This window comes from Salminus brasiliensis, chromosome 13 (genome assembly GCF_030463535.1).
Source record: "Salminus brasiliensis chromosome 13, fSalBra1.hap2, whole genome shotgun sequence".
In the NCBI taxonomy this organism is placed as follows: Eukaryota; Metazoa; Chordata; class Actinopteri; order Characiformes; family Bryconidae; genus Salminus; species Salminus brasiliensis.
The window spans coordinates 7,360,430-7,376,007 of NC_132890.1; the positions used below are offsets into that span (position 1 = coordinate 7,360,430).

General features: G+C 43.4%; 1 protein-coding gene across 1 annotated transcript in view; it reads right to left on the minus strand.

Annotated features, from left to right (window-relative positions):
- Positions 1-10,814: 10,814 nt before the first annotated feature.
- cdh13 (cadherin 13, H-cadherin (heart)) overlaps positions 10,815-15,578 on the minus strand; it is a 487,795-nt gene continuing 483,031 nt past the window's right edge. Inside the window, exon 14 of the mRNA XM_072694879.1 lies at positions 10,815-10,953. Coding sequence (XP_072550980.1) covers positions 10,946-10,953 — 8 coding nt within the window. The 3' untranslated portion in view covers positions 10,815-10,945. The remainder of the gene's footprint in view (positions 10,954-15,578) is intronic.

Below are 15,578 nucleotides of genomic sequence, written 5' to 3' on the forward strand. Positions count from 1 at the left end.
ATTTATGCTGTTTACCTTTGGGTTACTGTAAAGCTGTTCTGGCAGTTCTGTAAAGTTTGTTTAGTAAACAGTTCACTTTTACTGTTGTTTCTTCATAAGATAGTTAGTTTAGGTAGTTTTTCTGTATAACGCTTAATCATTTCTGTAAATGTATAGCTTTTCTACTGAATTAGAAAATTGTAATTTTTTATGGCAGACCATTTTTCATGATTGTTGTTTCTTTTTTTAATAATTGGGGTTGCGCAGAAGGCAATTACAGCACCCAAACCCATTCCATGAGGAATGGACTAAGATTGCTCAGGAACACTGCCAGAAGCTGGTGTCTGGCAATGCCTCACGTTTGCAGCAGATAATAACAGCAGAGGGTTCTACTAAATTCTAAAGATGCTTGTCATTAAGGGATTCAATAATTCGGAGACTGCAGACATCATGAAGTGGCATTTAGCGTTGGATCTAGAGAAAGTAGTTTTTCTATTAGTTGTAGCGCTGAGCTATTTAAATTAGTCTTATTTGATTGATTGGTTTATTGCAAACAGCTGAAAGTTTGTAGATTTTGCTAATTAACCTGATTTGAGGGTTGAATAATTTTGAATTTAACTGTACGCCTCAAGCCGTTTTATGTATGACTTTTAATTTCTAAATTACATAATAAATTCAGACTGGTCCTGGAGTAGGTCTACCTCAGGAAAGGCCTGTTAATGAGCAGATTAGAGGGATTAAGTAAGTCAGAGTAAGGTAAACATGGGCTGGGCAGGACATCAGGTCATCAGTTGCAGCCCAAGTACCGTTCCATTCAAAAGTTCACATCTAGCCCAGTACAGTAGTACAGTTCAGGGTGTGCACAGCCAAATATCCCGGAATGCATTAGGCACCACACTGCTGTTCCAATTGCAAATTTACCGCACAGGACCCCCCCCCCTCCCGGGCAGTCCGAACTTGGCATACTTTATATTGAGAATCCCCCCAATGACTAGAACGTTGCGTAGGCCGTGGTTTCAGAGAAGGGAGGCAAATGTAATCCTTTCTGATTAGCACTGCCCAGCATTTAGCGTTAGACTTACCTGGACATGTAATTAAGTGCTGATCAGCCGTCCCCTCACTGTGTGTTGGTTTAATCATCTCCCGATGAGTCCTGATGAGTCTCCCAATGAGTGCTCTAACGCAGTGTGTGCTGTAGCCTGTAGTGTGTGTGTCTTTGTGTGGTCTCCACGCTCACTCATTACAGGCAGGTATTGATCACAGGGCTGGGCGTCCTTGGCTAGGTGATGAATGACTTTGTGCTTGTGAGTGAGTGTGTTTGTGTGTGTGTGTGTGTGTGTTCTAGAGATTGATGATGCAATTGTGATGGTCACAGTGTGCGTTTTTGATGGTGTGGCTGCGCAACCCTGTGTGAGCTAGATAGGCAGCGAGCGACAGGTAAAACAAAGCGAGGCCGTGTTTTGCCTGGATGTAGGAGTGTTTGTGTGCGCATGAAAGTGTGTATTCGCATTGTCTGAGCGTTGGTAATTGCTGCGGAGATAGGCTAGATGCTCTCCTGTTGCTTTGCTGATTGGTTGGCTCCGACTTTGCATGCGCGTTGATAATAAGGTGGCCCAGGTGATCTGCCCGTCTTCAATAATTCATGAGCCCACCCACACACACACACACACCGCTACGTGGCAGCATCCTCCATTCTGCAGACCACAAAAGAAAGAGACAGTGGCAACACACTCTGTTCCTCCATAATTACCTCCGGTTTGTCCGTAAGCGTGGGCAGCATGGAGAGACGGCCGTGTCCGTGCTTGTTGGGGCTCTGAAGGAACATTAAGGCTGAGCAGTAGAACACGAGGGTCTTTCCGCCTGTTGATGTGCCTTTTCTTCCCCAGGCTGGTGTCATGTTGGCATCAAAGCCACTGCTAACACCTTCTGCAGTGAGAATGGAATTTTCTGCACCCTATCACTACCTGCTCAGGGAAAGTGTGAACACATCCCTCTCTTTCCAGTTCCTCTCCATATTTCAGAAAGATTCAATGGATGTGAACAGAGTGGAGACCAGATGTAGGTATCAAAGACTACACTTCTTCTCACACCGGTCCTGAGGGACCTCTGACAGTACAGATTTTTGGTCTAGCCCTAATTGTTTTAGGTTAGGTTGGAAGAAAAAAATCTGGACTATCACTATGGTGGTCCCTAAGGACCAGTTTGAAAACCGTGAAGATAGATAGTGCAGTTCCGCTGTAAAAGAGTAAGCTTAAGGAGGTTCAGAGCAAGGAGCCGTGCCTCGGGGTTGCAGATGGGGGGCAGGATCATATATATCTGAGCACACAGGCAGATAAAGACACAGCAGGGCTCAGGCTGTACTCTCACCTGCTCTCTGCCTGTGGTGATAGATACAGCACAAACCTGGACACACACATATGTACACACACAGATAGAGCTTTCTGCTTCTCATCACAGTGTGACATATCTCTTCTTCTCCCTAAAGACACACACATGCTTGTTTTTATACCTTGTCAGGACATATACACTGAGAGTCATACAGCTGTTTATACCTTAACTGGTAAACTGGTTAGAAGGTCAGGGTCATCAACAGAGTCGATGTGATCCATGGAGGCCCCACCTCACAACCTACAGGACTGAATGCTCTATGCTCTGAATAGTCAGATCTGGGGAACCTACTCAGTATTAGGCTAATGTTGGTACTAATGGTACTAAAAGAATGAAAGAGCCTGCTGGTAATATGCTGCTTGCCTCAGAAAACTGACTAAAAGTATGAACAGCATTAAATTGTTCCAAAGTGGGTGCTGTTTTTTCCCCTCACCAGTAGCTTTGACCAGGGCAAGGAGAGCTTTCACCAGTGGGCTGGCTGTATGTAGACCCGTATGACCGTATACTGCCATACACCTGCAGATTTAGCTCCATTACTTTACACACCATTCTATTGGCAATGCTTTTCTATGGAGAGTGTACAGTACATGTTATGAACAGAGCATATACCACATAGCAAACACACTTACACCTCTTACCAGCCCTCAAACTACTGTGGAATAACAGCAATGGCATCACCAACACTGAAAACAAAGCCAGCTGAGCCAGTTGAGGCCACAAATAGAAACCATTTCACATGGTGTGCTGCATGTGGGCCACATGTGGTCCAAAGTTAAATGTGGCTGCTCCACCTGGGCCACAGTTTTGGCCCACAATACACTTGCCATTGCCATTACTGACCCATAAGACAGTAAGTCTGTAAGTGTTAGGGCCAGAATTGTCCGCTATCTGGGATGTATCAGCAGTGGGTGCACTTTTAAGAGGCTTCATCAAGTCAACACCATTTCGGTGTTCAAGGTCACCCTGTTTTTCTTTGGTGTTCCAACACAATCGAGCATTTCTTGTCTCAAAAAATATATGAAACCTCACACTCACACACCGAGGATCACTGTGGCTTTTGGCCTGCTGGTAAAGTAAACTTGCAGCAGTCTGGCTGGAGACGTTCTCTCTTCCTTTCTTCTTTTTTTCCTAATCAGGAGCTCAGCAGGAACAATTATGCCTCTGACAGCTCTGTTCCTCATCCAGAGTGAGAAAGCATCTACCCCCAGGCCTCTCCCTGTCACAGTCTACACACTCACACCCTGCCTACACACACACACACATAGGCACTGCATCCCAACATGCCACCACATCCCATGCGCACACAGTTCAGCAGTCACCTGTGCCTACTCTGCGCCTAAAAATACAGCACAGAAATACTGGAGAAGAAAGACAGCAGGAGGGCAGGACGGGTGATAGATAGAAAGGGAAGAAAGAGGGCGAGAAATAGAGGAGGAGAAACAGCATTAAACTGAGCAGCTGATAGATGGCAGAGCGAACAACAGCATGACTCCCTCATCCATTTTTTATGTTCAGAGATGAAGCGCTTTTTATTTACTCGTCGCGGGTAAAGCGAGACGGATGTAGACAGTGTGTGTGGCCTCTCAGTCACATAAACAGACGCACATCCGACTGAGCTGCTTTCAGCTGGACTTGGCTAGCAACACTACTTTATCCAATGTGGTCTGATTGTTGTCCAAGTCACAATCACAGGCAAACACAATCTAGCTATTCTGAAATAACAGAATTTTGGGAGGAGGAACATGCCTGAAGCCATCCTCCCTAATCTAAGTCCATTTCTACCTTGTCTGTGTGTCTATGACAAGTCTGCACAACCCCTCCACCACCCCGTCACCTCCCCTTTAACCCGGTCATCTATCATTCCTGACTACACGCATCAGAGGAGCTTCAAACCACAAAGCAAAGCCATCCGAACTCCAGCCGAAAATACTGCTCCGAGTCCCCCCTCTTTCTCATAGTCTTCTTCCAAATAATCATAAGCTGAAGGGATGATCCGATCTAGCAATATGCAAAATTAAAGGCAAATATCATAATAATATTAAATAATATTTAAATCCAGCAGTAAAGCAATATGTTTACAAAGACTTTCTCCACATTTTCTGCAGAGAAACCTACAGAACTTTCACCTACAGAAATGTGCAATTAAACACCTTCAATAAAAAGACTGTACTTAAAGCTCTGCACCAAATTAAATGATCTGCCAAACACTGAGAGAATTCTGTAGTAGCATGAGAGGGAACACTGGCACACAGCCACAAGGAACCAAACACCAAGGACTTACAGCCTCCAACACTGCCACTTTAATAACAATTAACCATTATATGAAACATATGAGCCCTCAAAGAAAGGTAGCCCTGGAGAAACGGTGGCACATTGACGGTGAGTGTCAGTGACTGGAGGATACGCCCAGTATGTAGATGGATAGATGGTGCCAGGAGCCTATGGGGAATGATGCATGTCTGCTGCAGCTTTGCAGCAGTGTTGTTTGATGTTCATGAAATTTACCCTAAAATAAAAACAAATTAAATAATTGTTGTAATTTTGCATACATTTGATTGTAATTTAAGAAAGCAGTAAAACACTGTATACATAATATAGTATTTTTTTGTCCTGTAAAAAAATATTTAAAATGTCATTTGTAATTATTGGCAGAATACATAATAACAGTTGGGTTGTTATTTTACAGAGAATGTCTGTCATTTTGCAAGGTTTTGTATAGAATTGTAAAAAAAAAGAACACTACTTAAAAATGTTAGACTTATTTAGTGCAGGCTAGAAAAAGTAAGTGAATCTTTTTCCAGGAGCTAATTGGCAAAAAGTGTATCAATTAAAGAGACCAGATTGGAATCCTGAAAGAGGTGAGAAAGAACCCAAGGGTAAAAATAGACACCACCAACCGCTGCGGTTCTGAAACGACAAAACAAAACATTGCAGTCCATCTCAAGTCAAGCATCCCAGAAATATTGGCAAAACAGGGAGAGATGATGCAAATTTTTTGCACATCCACAGGCTAAAACAGCTTCTACAGGTTATTAAACAAAATTCAAGGGTTCACTTACTTTTTCTAGCCTGCACTGTGGATATTTGTGCTATGCTTAATTAGAGACATGGACAGTGCATGTTTTTGTGTGTTATTAGTGTAGTTAGTGTCTGCCTATAATTGTTGTTGACATGAGAATCAGGGCCAAATTTTATTAGTGACCAATGCAGAAATACAGGTCATATCAAATAGTTCACTTACATTTTCTTGCAACTGTTATTAATGTAACCGTACCAGTGGGGATACTTTGAAGGATATGATGCTGAGTGTTGCAAAAATTGTCCAGCAAAGTCCCAGCAAAGGGTTATGCAAAGTATATGACACAATTACGTGAAAATACGGGTTCAAAATGATCCACATATTCAAAGAAGTCGAGGGAATTTAGGTCACTGGAGGATTCCGTTTCTGTGTCCTGAGAAACAGCAGAATGGATGATAATGAGAGGGGTTTGACTTTCTCTGTCATCTCTAAGGGTGGGGTGCTCTCAGAGGATTTCACAACCAGGAGAGATAAATCCTCACTAAGTCACCTGTGAGAGAGGGATAGAGGGAGGAAGCTTCCTCCACGCCACAGATCAGTGGAAGGACTGCTGACTGACTCTGTTCTTAATGGGAGAGAAGTGGGACTCCACTTCCCAGGCTTCTGTCTGCTCCATGGAGGCTGAGGAGAGGCTTTTCAGTCATTAAATATAGACAGATCAGCCATAACATTAGCACCGCCACCAGGAGAAGTGAAAAACAATGATTATCTTCATCAACAGTGGCATCTGTCGAGGGGTGGATCTATTAGGCAGAAAGTGAGCAGTCAGTTCTTGAAGGTGATGTGGTGAAAGCAGGAAAAATGGGTACGCATAAGAATCTGAGCCACTTTAACAAAAGCCAAATTGTGATGGTAAGATGGGTGGGTGAGAACATCATCCAAACATCAGGCAGGTCTTGTATGCTTTTTCAGGCATGCGATGGTCAGCACCTACGAAAAATAGTCCAAGAAAGGACAACCGGTACCTAAGGATCATTGATGCGAACCATCGAGGCCCCTACCTCTCAACTTACAGGACCTAAAGGATCTGCTGCTAACGTCTTGATGCTAGACACCACAGGATGCCTTCAGAGGTCTTGTGGAGTCCATGCCTCGAATGGTCAGATCTGTTGTGGTGGCACAAGGGGAACCTACCCAATATTAGGCAGGCGGTGTGAATGTATATACACACACGATGATCAGCGAGGTACCCTAACTTTTACCGACACTCACTGATCTTTTAATCAGAAACACCAAGCTGCACTTTAAAGGCTCCTCATTACTGGAGCATCACCCCTTTCCACTTAGTCCATCAATGGAAGGGGAAAATGATAGGATCATCGCAGAGCAGATATTTTTAGGGGTGGTAGGCCATTCTCAGTACAGCAGCGACACCAGCAGGGAGATGTTTCTACACTTCAAACGTTCAGGCTTAGAAGTTAGAGCATTTCCTGCTTCTCACCGTCCAAGTCATGCCCAATACATTTAATGATGTTGCAGTCTGGACTCTGGGGTGGTCAGTCCATTGTTCTAAGAACACCACAATGTATCTGCTCCTGTGTTTCCTTTCCTTAGTAAGACCTTCTTGATTAGCTCCACAGTTGTTCAGACCCACAGCGTTGAGTCGTCTTCTCACTGAGAGAGAAACATCTGATGTTTGAGGATGTTCAAATCTGAAGCAAAAGCTAAAAAAAAAAATATATCTTTGAGGGATGTTTTTGGAGGGTCTACCAGGTCTTGTACAGCTGTTAGAAGTCCCATTTACTTTGTATCTTGAAGCCATTTTGATGTTTATTTTTCAGTTTTTTTTTCACGTCCAGTCCTTTGACATTCTACTTTCTCATGCCCTTTATCATGCAAATAGACAATCTTCTATCTAATCTCCTCAGAAGAATCTGACTGGGAATTCTGCAATGGCTGGCTGATCCTTAGCACAGTACTGTCCATTCCGACCTGTAAGGACTTCTGAGAGACTCCCTGAGGCACAAAATGTGGTAAACTGTTTACAAGAGTCACCATAATGCCGGCGGCTCGGCTACTGAGGAGAGCATTAGAAGTTCCTTCAGCTGCCACTGTGGCCTCCCAGCAGATTTGAGCATGAACATTTCATAAAGAAGGCCCCATCCCGCTGCAGCCCCTGATCAGAATCAAAGCCATGTTCCAATTACATTTCATTACTCAGATCCTAACGACACACCGTGATCATTTATTGATTTGAAGTCAGATGGCCATTGTTCCCACACAGCAAGGCCCTGCTCTTCTGTGATAGTTGCCAAGACAAGCCTGGCACTGTATGACTTCACATGAATACGCTTCATTATTTACATAGCATGATTAGGAATTGATGTGCCACAAAATGAATGGGAATTCACAATGAGACTGTAATTGGAGAAAGGAGAAGACTGTGGAAGAGAGATGGTGGTTACAGTGGTGACACAAATCAAGGGCCGACTTTCTAGGACTCTTCTTATTTTAAATAGAACTCCATTTGTTCGGGTGTATTAGCTGCACAGCAGGTCAGAGCTCCAGAGCATGATGAAGCTGAAGGCTTCTTGCTTCCATCCCAGGCAGGGCAATAAAGCGCCTGTCTGCCTTACCCAGCACGGTGGCCCTGAAAATAGAGCTTTGAGAGATCGGAGGCTCCACTGTACATAAACAAAGCATTAAAGGGCCCATAGCCTTTTCCTTGAGGTTCAGTTCATGACATTTGTGTGAGGTTATGCAACAAATACAGTCATGATTCATTTTTACATGATTACTTTTTAGCCTTTTTTTATTCCTTAGAATAAAACCAACATTATGTAGCAGTTGCATCTTAAATGAACCACTTCAGAATCGGTTGATGGTTCACTGACTGAATGCTTCCCCAGCACTATGGAAAATTGATGGAGCCACATGTCCACCTCTCGCCAGAACTGCGTACCACTGCATTAACTGCTTTTAATTGCATGCTAATCTCTATCTGCTGTATCTGTAACAGATTGTCATTGGTACCCAAAGACCTTACTGGATATTCAGATAATGGCAAGCTCTGGGTTGCTTTGCAACCAGCCAATAATCTCACAGAATAAGATGTAATGTAAAGCTTAGGTAAAAAAAAAATTGTTACATATCACAATATGAACATAAATCATCTAGAAGAGGATGAATCTTTAAATGCTTCAGTTTCAGCGTCGCTCCAGAGGTGTTTTATCTGCGTCTCGCAGGTGCTGTGTAAATGCCTCTCCCTTATTTTCAGTACCATGGTCTGTTTTTACGCATGTGCAGACTGAGAAATCTTAAGAGGATACGTGTACTGAGAAATATGAGTGCTGAGCAAAAATCCAGCTCTCTTGATCCGATTTCTTTATCGGATTTTTAGACCTTCTAATAGAACAAAATGGAGTATGCTGTTTACATGACCACTTGAAATATCAGATAACTGCCAAAATCTGAGTATGACTGGATTATTAAGGATCATTAATCAGATTACTAAAGTGAGTCATTATAAAAATTTCCCAGAAATTAAAAAAAGTAATTTTGGAGCATTTCTATTGCTCCGTTCATCATGAAACCCAACATTTCGCTATAATACAAAGATCCACTGCCAGATTCACATCATATCAAAAAATGAAGATAAATGAAGATACAAGCTTTTTGAGTGACAGCAACATGGACCAGTGATATTGACCACAGTCAATTCTGAGTTTACTTGTACTACCAGAACTATAACGTCCATTTTTTTATTTTAAGTGGGGTTTGTGTTCTTTTCTAAGACTAAAACAGCATGTTGTCAGAGTTGAAAACTACTGAAGTATTCCTGTAAAGTTTGAATGGCCATAAATACGCTTTCTGCTGTGGCCTCTCTCTCTCTCTCTCTCTCTTTGTGTGAGTTGCTTCGCTTCCGGAGTTCTCTGTGTGTATTCCCACTGCTGTGTGCAGACCGAGGATTGATCAGAGGGCTGGAGCCTGTGCGCCGAGGCCTGGGAGATGATGGCACGTCACCCTGAAATAGCAACTGTTCAACAGAGCTGCACTGGCTCTCACTGTGGGGCCTTTGTAGTTTCAATCTATTACCCTCCACCATTAAGATCCATTTGGTTCTTGGTACTGCAGCGGGGAGTGCACTCATACCTCATGCTGTTTTATATAAAGGAAGTACCTGCTCGGTAAGAGCCTGGGGGCCTGCGGGCTGACCTCGGATTAAAGAAAAGCAAAGTTAAAGTGGTGGGAAGTACAGTAACGGCTTTATTAAATTAGTGCAAAAGACAGACAGAACTCATTCGTAACGTCATTGTTTTCTTTGCTTTACCGGGACTTTATGGGGTCTTCCACACAAACCCACACATACACACACACACGTTTTATTATTTCTTTTTTTTTTTTTTTTTTTTTACTTTTCTCTCTTTCTTTCTGTTTGTTTTCTTTTTTTTTTAATCTTCTTCTCTTTTTTTGATCCTCTTCTCACAAGCTCAAAATACAAACCACCAAAACCGTCAGCCTTTCTTGGCCTCTCTGCGGGAGTCAAGGGGAGAGTGAGACTAAATGTCATACCAACAGATCCATGAAAACACAGGTCAGACAGATTGCCAGTTTGCAAATTAGTTTAAGACTCCAGATTCAACCACACATTCTCGAAAAAAACTGGAGCTAGTACATGAAAAAGAGGAAAATACATCAAGAGCATTAGAAATAGTGCCTAAAATTCGCAAAAAGATACAGTTTTCTGTCTTTTTATTTGTGAGGGGTAACTGAAGACGTCTGCAGTCAAATTACATAAGTTAATTAATACATTTTGTACAATGGTAAAAAATAAAATATATATAGTGTACTTTCCCTGCACTCCCCTCGCCCCGCCCCGGCCCACCCCACCCCACCGGTTTCACATCATTACTAGAAAGATATATTCCACTCCATAACAACTAATGCAGTTTAAAAACGGAGAGAAAACCCAAAAAACTAAAGAGACTCCAGAGATTCGACTTTAAACTTTTGAAGGCTTTTGGCTACCACCTTGCCCTAAGAAACCACGGTCACTGCAGACTAAACAGGCCTTTTTACGTCCTCTCCATTACATTAGTAAACAAAGTCATACAGTAGTCTTTAACCAGAGACAAATAAAATACAGCAGAAAGTCCAGTTGCTTCCCCCCCCCCCCATCCGGTACGTTCCTTATTATTCCAATGAGAGTTCATTCAGGCGGTGGCATCCATGACAGTGTCCAGAAGTATGGAGAGTAAGAGAGAGAGAGAGCATGATGGGGTAGGAGAATGTGGAAGAGTATGGAGGAGAGAGAAAGAGAGATGGGGGTGTGGTGTGGTGGATGTGATGGTGCTAGTCAGAATGGAGGGAGGTGATGAGGGGTGAGAGAAGAACAGAAGCTCGGTGGTGGGCGTGTCTGGTGGGGGTGCGAGGGATGTCTTTTGAACTGTGTGTGAGAGGTCCTCTCCTGTCGCCTCTGCCTTGGTTTTGATGGGGGGCACGGACTGGTAGATATTCTTCAGCGTTTGCGAGAGGACCACAGAAAGGTTCAGCAGAAATTTACAGGCCTGTAAAGAAGAGAGAGAAAAAGAAGAGGGTGAGAGTGAGGATGTGAACGTGAGAAAGGACAGAATATACAGTGAAGACTTTAGGAGGTCGACTGCAAAAATTCCAAAAGTTCATAGTTGTGGTGCTGAAGTTTAGGAGCTGATCAGAATTCCAGTCTTCCAGTTGTCAAATGGGAAGGAGAACGTAACGGCAAGACCAGTCTGAACACACTCCACACCTCCTTTCCAACACCACACAACCTCTAATATCAAAGACATTTCTCTAATATTGGGGAAGAATGCTAACATCACCAGATGCCAGCAACTGCCTGCTTGTCCAAACACTGGCAATTTAACCAAGTACAAAAATTCAGAAATACGTCCCATGTAGCAAAAGCAAAAACTGCAGGTCTGGGCTTTGAGACAGGCTGAAAAATCAGCTTAATCGTGAATAATGAAAATTGGGTACATGGGAGTAACACACCATAAATCCCCTCAATTCAAAGAAAAGCAGCTTCAATATATTCAGCACACCAAAAACTACAGTGTGTCTGAATTAGGCACTAATTAGTAAATCTAAATGAAGTTATTTAATAACTGAGAGTTTGGGAGAAGGACCACGCCCAAGCTCCTCCTCTCCATTACTACACACACTATACATCTGCTCCTTCTCATTACGAAAACTCACACCCCACCACCGCCCCTGCTCCTCACAGCAAAATCCAACATGGCGGTTCTGCAGCCATTGCTTCTGGGTGCAGAAGTGTTTACTGCCACGGACGGGCTAATGCAGAGGCTAAATTCTGTTGCTGGTATGCAATGGTGCAATGGCCAAAAAACACATTGCACATTCAGCTGGTGCAGCAACTGCTGGACACTGTAAGGAGTTCCACCAGGGTTCCTTCTCCAGTCCCTTTCATTACTACAATGACGTTAAAAGAAAACAGGATTCAGGCACCAGGCTGGACACCAGGCTGAAAAATGAAACCACTCAGGTACGAAGGTAATATTGAGGATTTGTTTCTCCAGTGTGTCTCAGTGTCGCTATTATTTCTCACTCCTCACTCCCTCCCTCCCTCGTTCTCGTCCTCGTCCTCCGTCGCTCGGTTCTGTTCTAGCCTTCCTCCTGGGTTGCATCCACAAAATGAGATTAAGGAGCACTTTTGAAAAATGCAAGCAGTAATTTTGCTAGACGTTCCGAAATGAATTGGCCTGTAGGCCTCAGAAACCCCGGACCAATCGAAGCGTGCCAGATCTGATGGGGGGAATATTTAATAGGAAGAGATATTGATTTTTTTTATTCATCCCCCTTTTATTTTTTTTCTTGTGGACTAGCCACTTTTGTATTTTTTGGCCCTAAGTGAATCTGAAAGGGAAATAAAAATTGAACAATACTCAGAAGCGGGGTGAAAATCTCCTCTGTTTCAGGGGAAAAAATAAAAAACGCCTTTTGCAAATGTGATGAGACTCCGGCAGCCTCTATTCACGCACGGAGCCTCGGTAACGTAGCAGGTAATTCTTTCTCCTTAGGCAAAAAGAGCGAGCGGCCAAACAAGAAAATACATAAGCAAATCAATTCACCTCGCCTCAGCGAGATGCAATGAAGTCGGCCGAGAAGCAGATAAGAACCCCCCCCACACAAACACACACACACACACACACACACTCACACACTCACACATGCACACACCAACTCCCCCACCTCCACATCAACCCCCGGGTGGAGAAGAGAGGAGGGAAGCGCAGGTCTAGAGCTCTGCTGAGGAGGGATGGGCCTGAGACGTGGAGAGAATGAGCAATAGAAGGAGCGGGACGGAAGAGTGTTTGATCTAATTAGCGTCATCCTGATTGGGCGAAAGTGGTTGTGGCAGCAGTCGGCTGGAGTTGCGATAAACACGATAACACACATATGACCCCCGTGCTCCGACACGACAGCCTGGTGGCTTAATACACAACATCCTCCTCCCTCCTCCACTTCTCACACTCGCTTCCGTCTCTGTCGCTCTCTTGCTCTCTCTCTTTTCCCATCTCTGGCAAAGTATGGCTGCCAACTTTCGGAACTCGTCTTCTCAAACTTTACACTTAGCCAGCTGCGTCACTGTGTCTCGTCGTCCTGTAAATATAGCCTACACGTCTTCATGGCCTATGAGCCACAATTAAAGTTGCAGGGATCCTCTACTCTCCTCCTCATCTTCTTCGTTTCTTCATCCCAGCAAATCATCACAGTCTTGTTTTGCTTTCTTTCACCAAACAGCGGAAACCTTTCAACTCCTCAAAGCAGATTATTGTCTCACGCATCCGACACACAACAACACTTACAGCAGCCAGACGGTAAAAAAAGCAGCATAATTCCCTCAAATTTCAATCCTAAATTAATTACGCTAAAAAAGGGTGACAGTTTATCAGCGAGGTGCACCATGCGTGTCGCATCAGAACAAAGGGATTAAGAAAAAAAGGGGGAAAAGAAATGAAACACTGCTGAATGGTGGTCTGATGGATTTTTCCTCCCCCCTCCCTGCTCCCTTCTAGATAGGCTTGCTCTGGAGCCCGAGTGGATTAAAAGCGTAAAAGCGGTCGGCTCGGCAGAAAAGGGGATTTAAACTTCAGTGGAGGGCCGGTGGCTGAGTGGTGTGATGGACAGAGTTTGGGCTTATTTCCCTGTTTGTGGATTAATTACATTTTCCCCCCCTCCAAGAATCCTTTATCAGATGGAAACTGCCGCTTTCAGAACACGCTCAGTTGGTCCATCGCTTCGCTGCTGCACACGTTCTAGTCAGAACTGTTCACACAGTGGTGGGGAATGGATCCAGACCAAGAGTTTAATGCTTTATAGAAAGATGGTTACAAATACACAATGCTTGAGATGTTTGAGGACCGTTTGAGATAAGCTTGTGGCCTAACATATACTTTGTTAAAGTAGTAAATTAAGATAGTTCTGAAGATTGAGGGAGCTTGGAGAACATTGGTGCTGGAGCTAGAACACTGTTCCTCAACCCTGGCCCTGTACATTTTAGTGCTTTCAGTGTAGGTTCTCTGGTGGGTTTGGATAGTGAATATAATTGTGATTTGTATTTGTATTACAGACATCTCAGCTCCTGGTACCTATCACCACTGCAAAAAAGAAAGACGATGCACCATTTAATGAGCATTTAAAGAACCTCCATGTCATCTAAACCTACTACAACGACTAACAGCTTTTCCAAAAAACAAATATCCAAGCCTAGGACCATTTACACACCTTTATTTTTAAGCTTCTACTGAAGCTATTGTCTATGAAAACAATTTGAGTGATTAAAAACAAGTAAAGGCACGGATGAGTTGAAGTGGGATCATTTTTTTTTACAACTGTCATTTAAGCTTTATTGTTTTGTTGATGCAGATTTTCATATCAGCAGAACTCACTCCATGTTTATGAGCTGCTGTCTAGAGTGGCCACACTTTCCATCTTCCATCATCAACAAACACAATAAGCAACAGTGAGAGCAATAAGACATAGCAGTAATCTCCAACAGACAGATGCGCTCTGCTTCAGCTTGGGGTTATTCGCTCATTTATGTTATTTACTTTCTGTCCGTGCCTTAAAACCTGGAGCCACAGTGCTATATGGCCTCTTACATTAAAGACCTCTCTGTTGTACTGCAAGATAATGAACCCTGAGGGGTTGCTATTCTCAGTGCAATTCCCAGGCACACCAACAGGGGGCACTGTGGCTATCTGTGTGCGTGAGTGTGTGGGTGAACTCCACAGTGCACACCTCCCCTCAGCATCAGCATCCGTACCCATCTGTTCCAGAGCCTATGCCTAAGCTCACTGTTGGGAGCAGCAGCACAGCTTCATTTGTTTGCCTGGGAGATAACCCTGTTTGCATTCATTGATTGCTCTTGTGGCCTCACTATCTGATAACCCTTTAACTGGTGTTGAGTTATTGCAGGAGGCTTGTTTTTTTTTCTTTCTTCTACTGACCGGCTTGCTTACCCTCCTGACTGTCTCTTATACGCCTCATTTGTACTGTAGGTGCGGCCTTTAATGACGACAATCTGTTCTTTTAAAGTTAAGGCTACTTAAAAGAGTTCTTTATAGTAACGCCATTGTAGGACCACTCAAGATCCTTACATGGAAGGTTATGAAACTCTTTATTAAATTCTTCAATTTAAAAGTTGAGATGATTCCAGTCCAGATGTTATCAGCAGCAGCAGATGGAAACGTCAGAGTCGAAAAAAGTGACGTTTTTAGAGACCTTCAACTAATTGATTGAGAGAAACCCTGGTGTTACACTTTGTAGACACTGGTTGGATCAAGTTTGTCATGTATGGGAGTACGAATATCTGTTTTAAGGTTTAAAGAACCTCTACACAATGTAACGGTTCCATCTGACAAGAGATGGGCCCCTTAAAATAGCCCCAATTAGACCAAAACAGAACTTTTATAATTTTTTGTTGGAATTTTGTGGCATATATTTATATTTATAGCATTTAACTGACGCTCTTATCCAGTGCGACTTACAAGGTTTACTCATATTACAAAGTTGGGCAAGTGTAATGTTAGAAGTCCAGCCCAAGTACTCTTTTTAGTGTAGCGCAGCACAGTCACCCAGACCAGGAATCAAACCCCAGTCTCCCAAATGGTGTGGCAGCTAATGGTGTTAC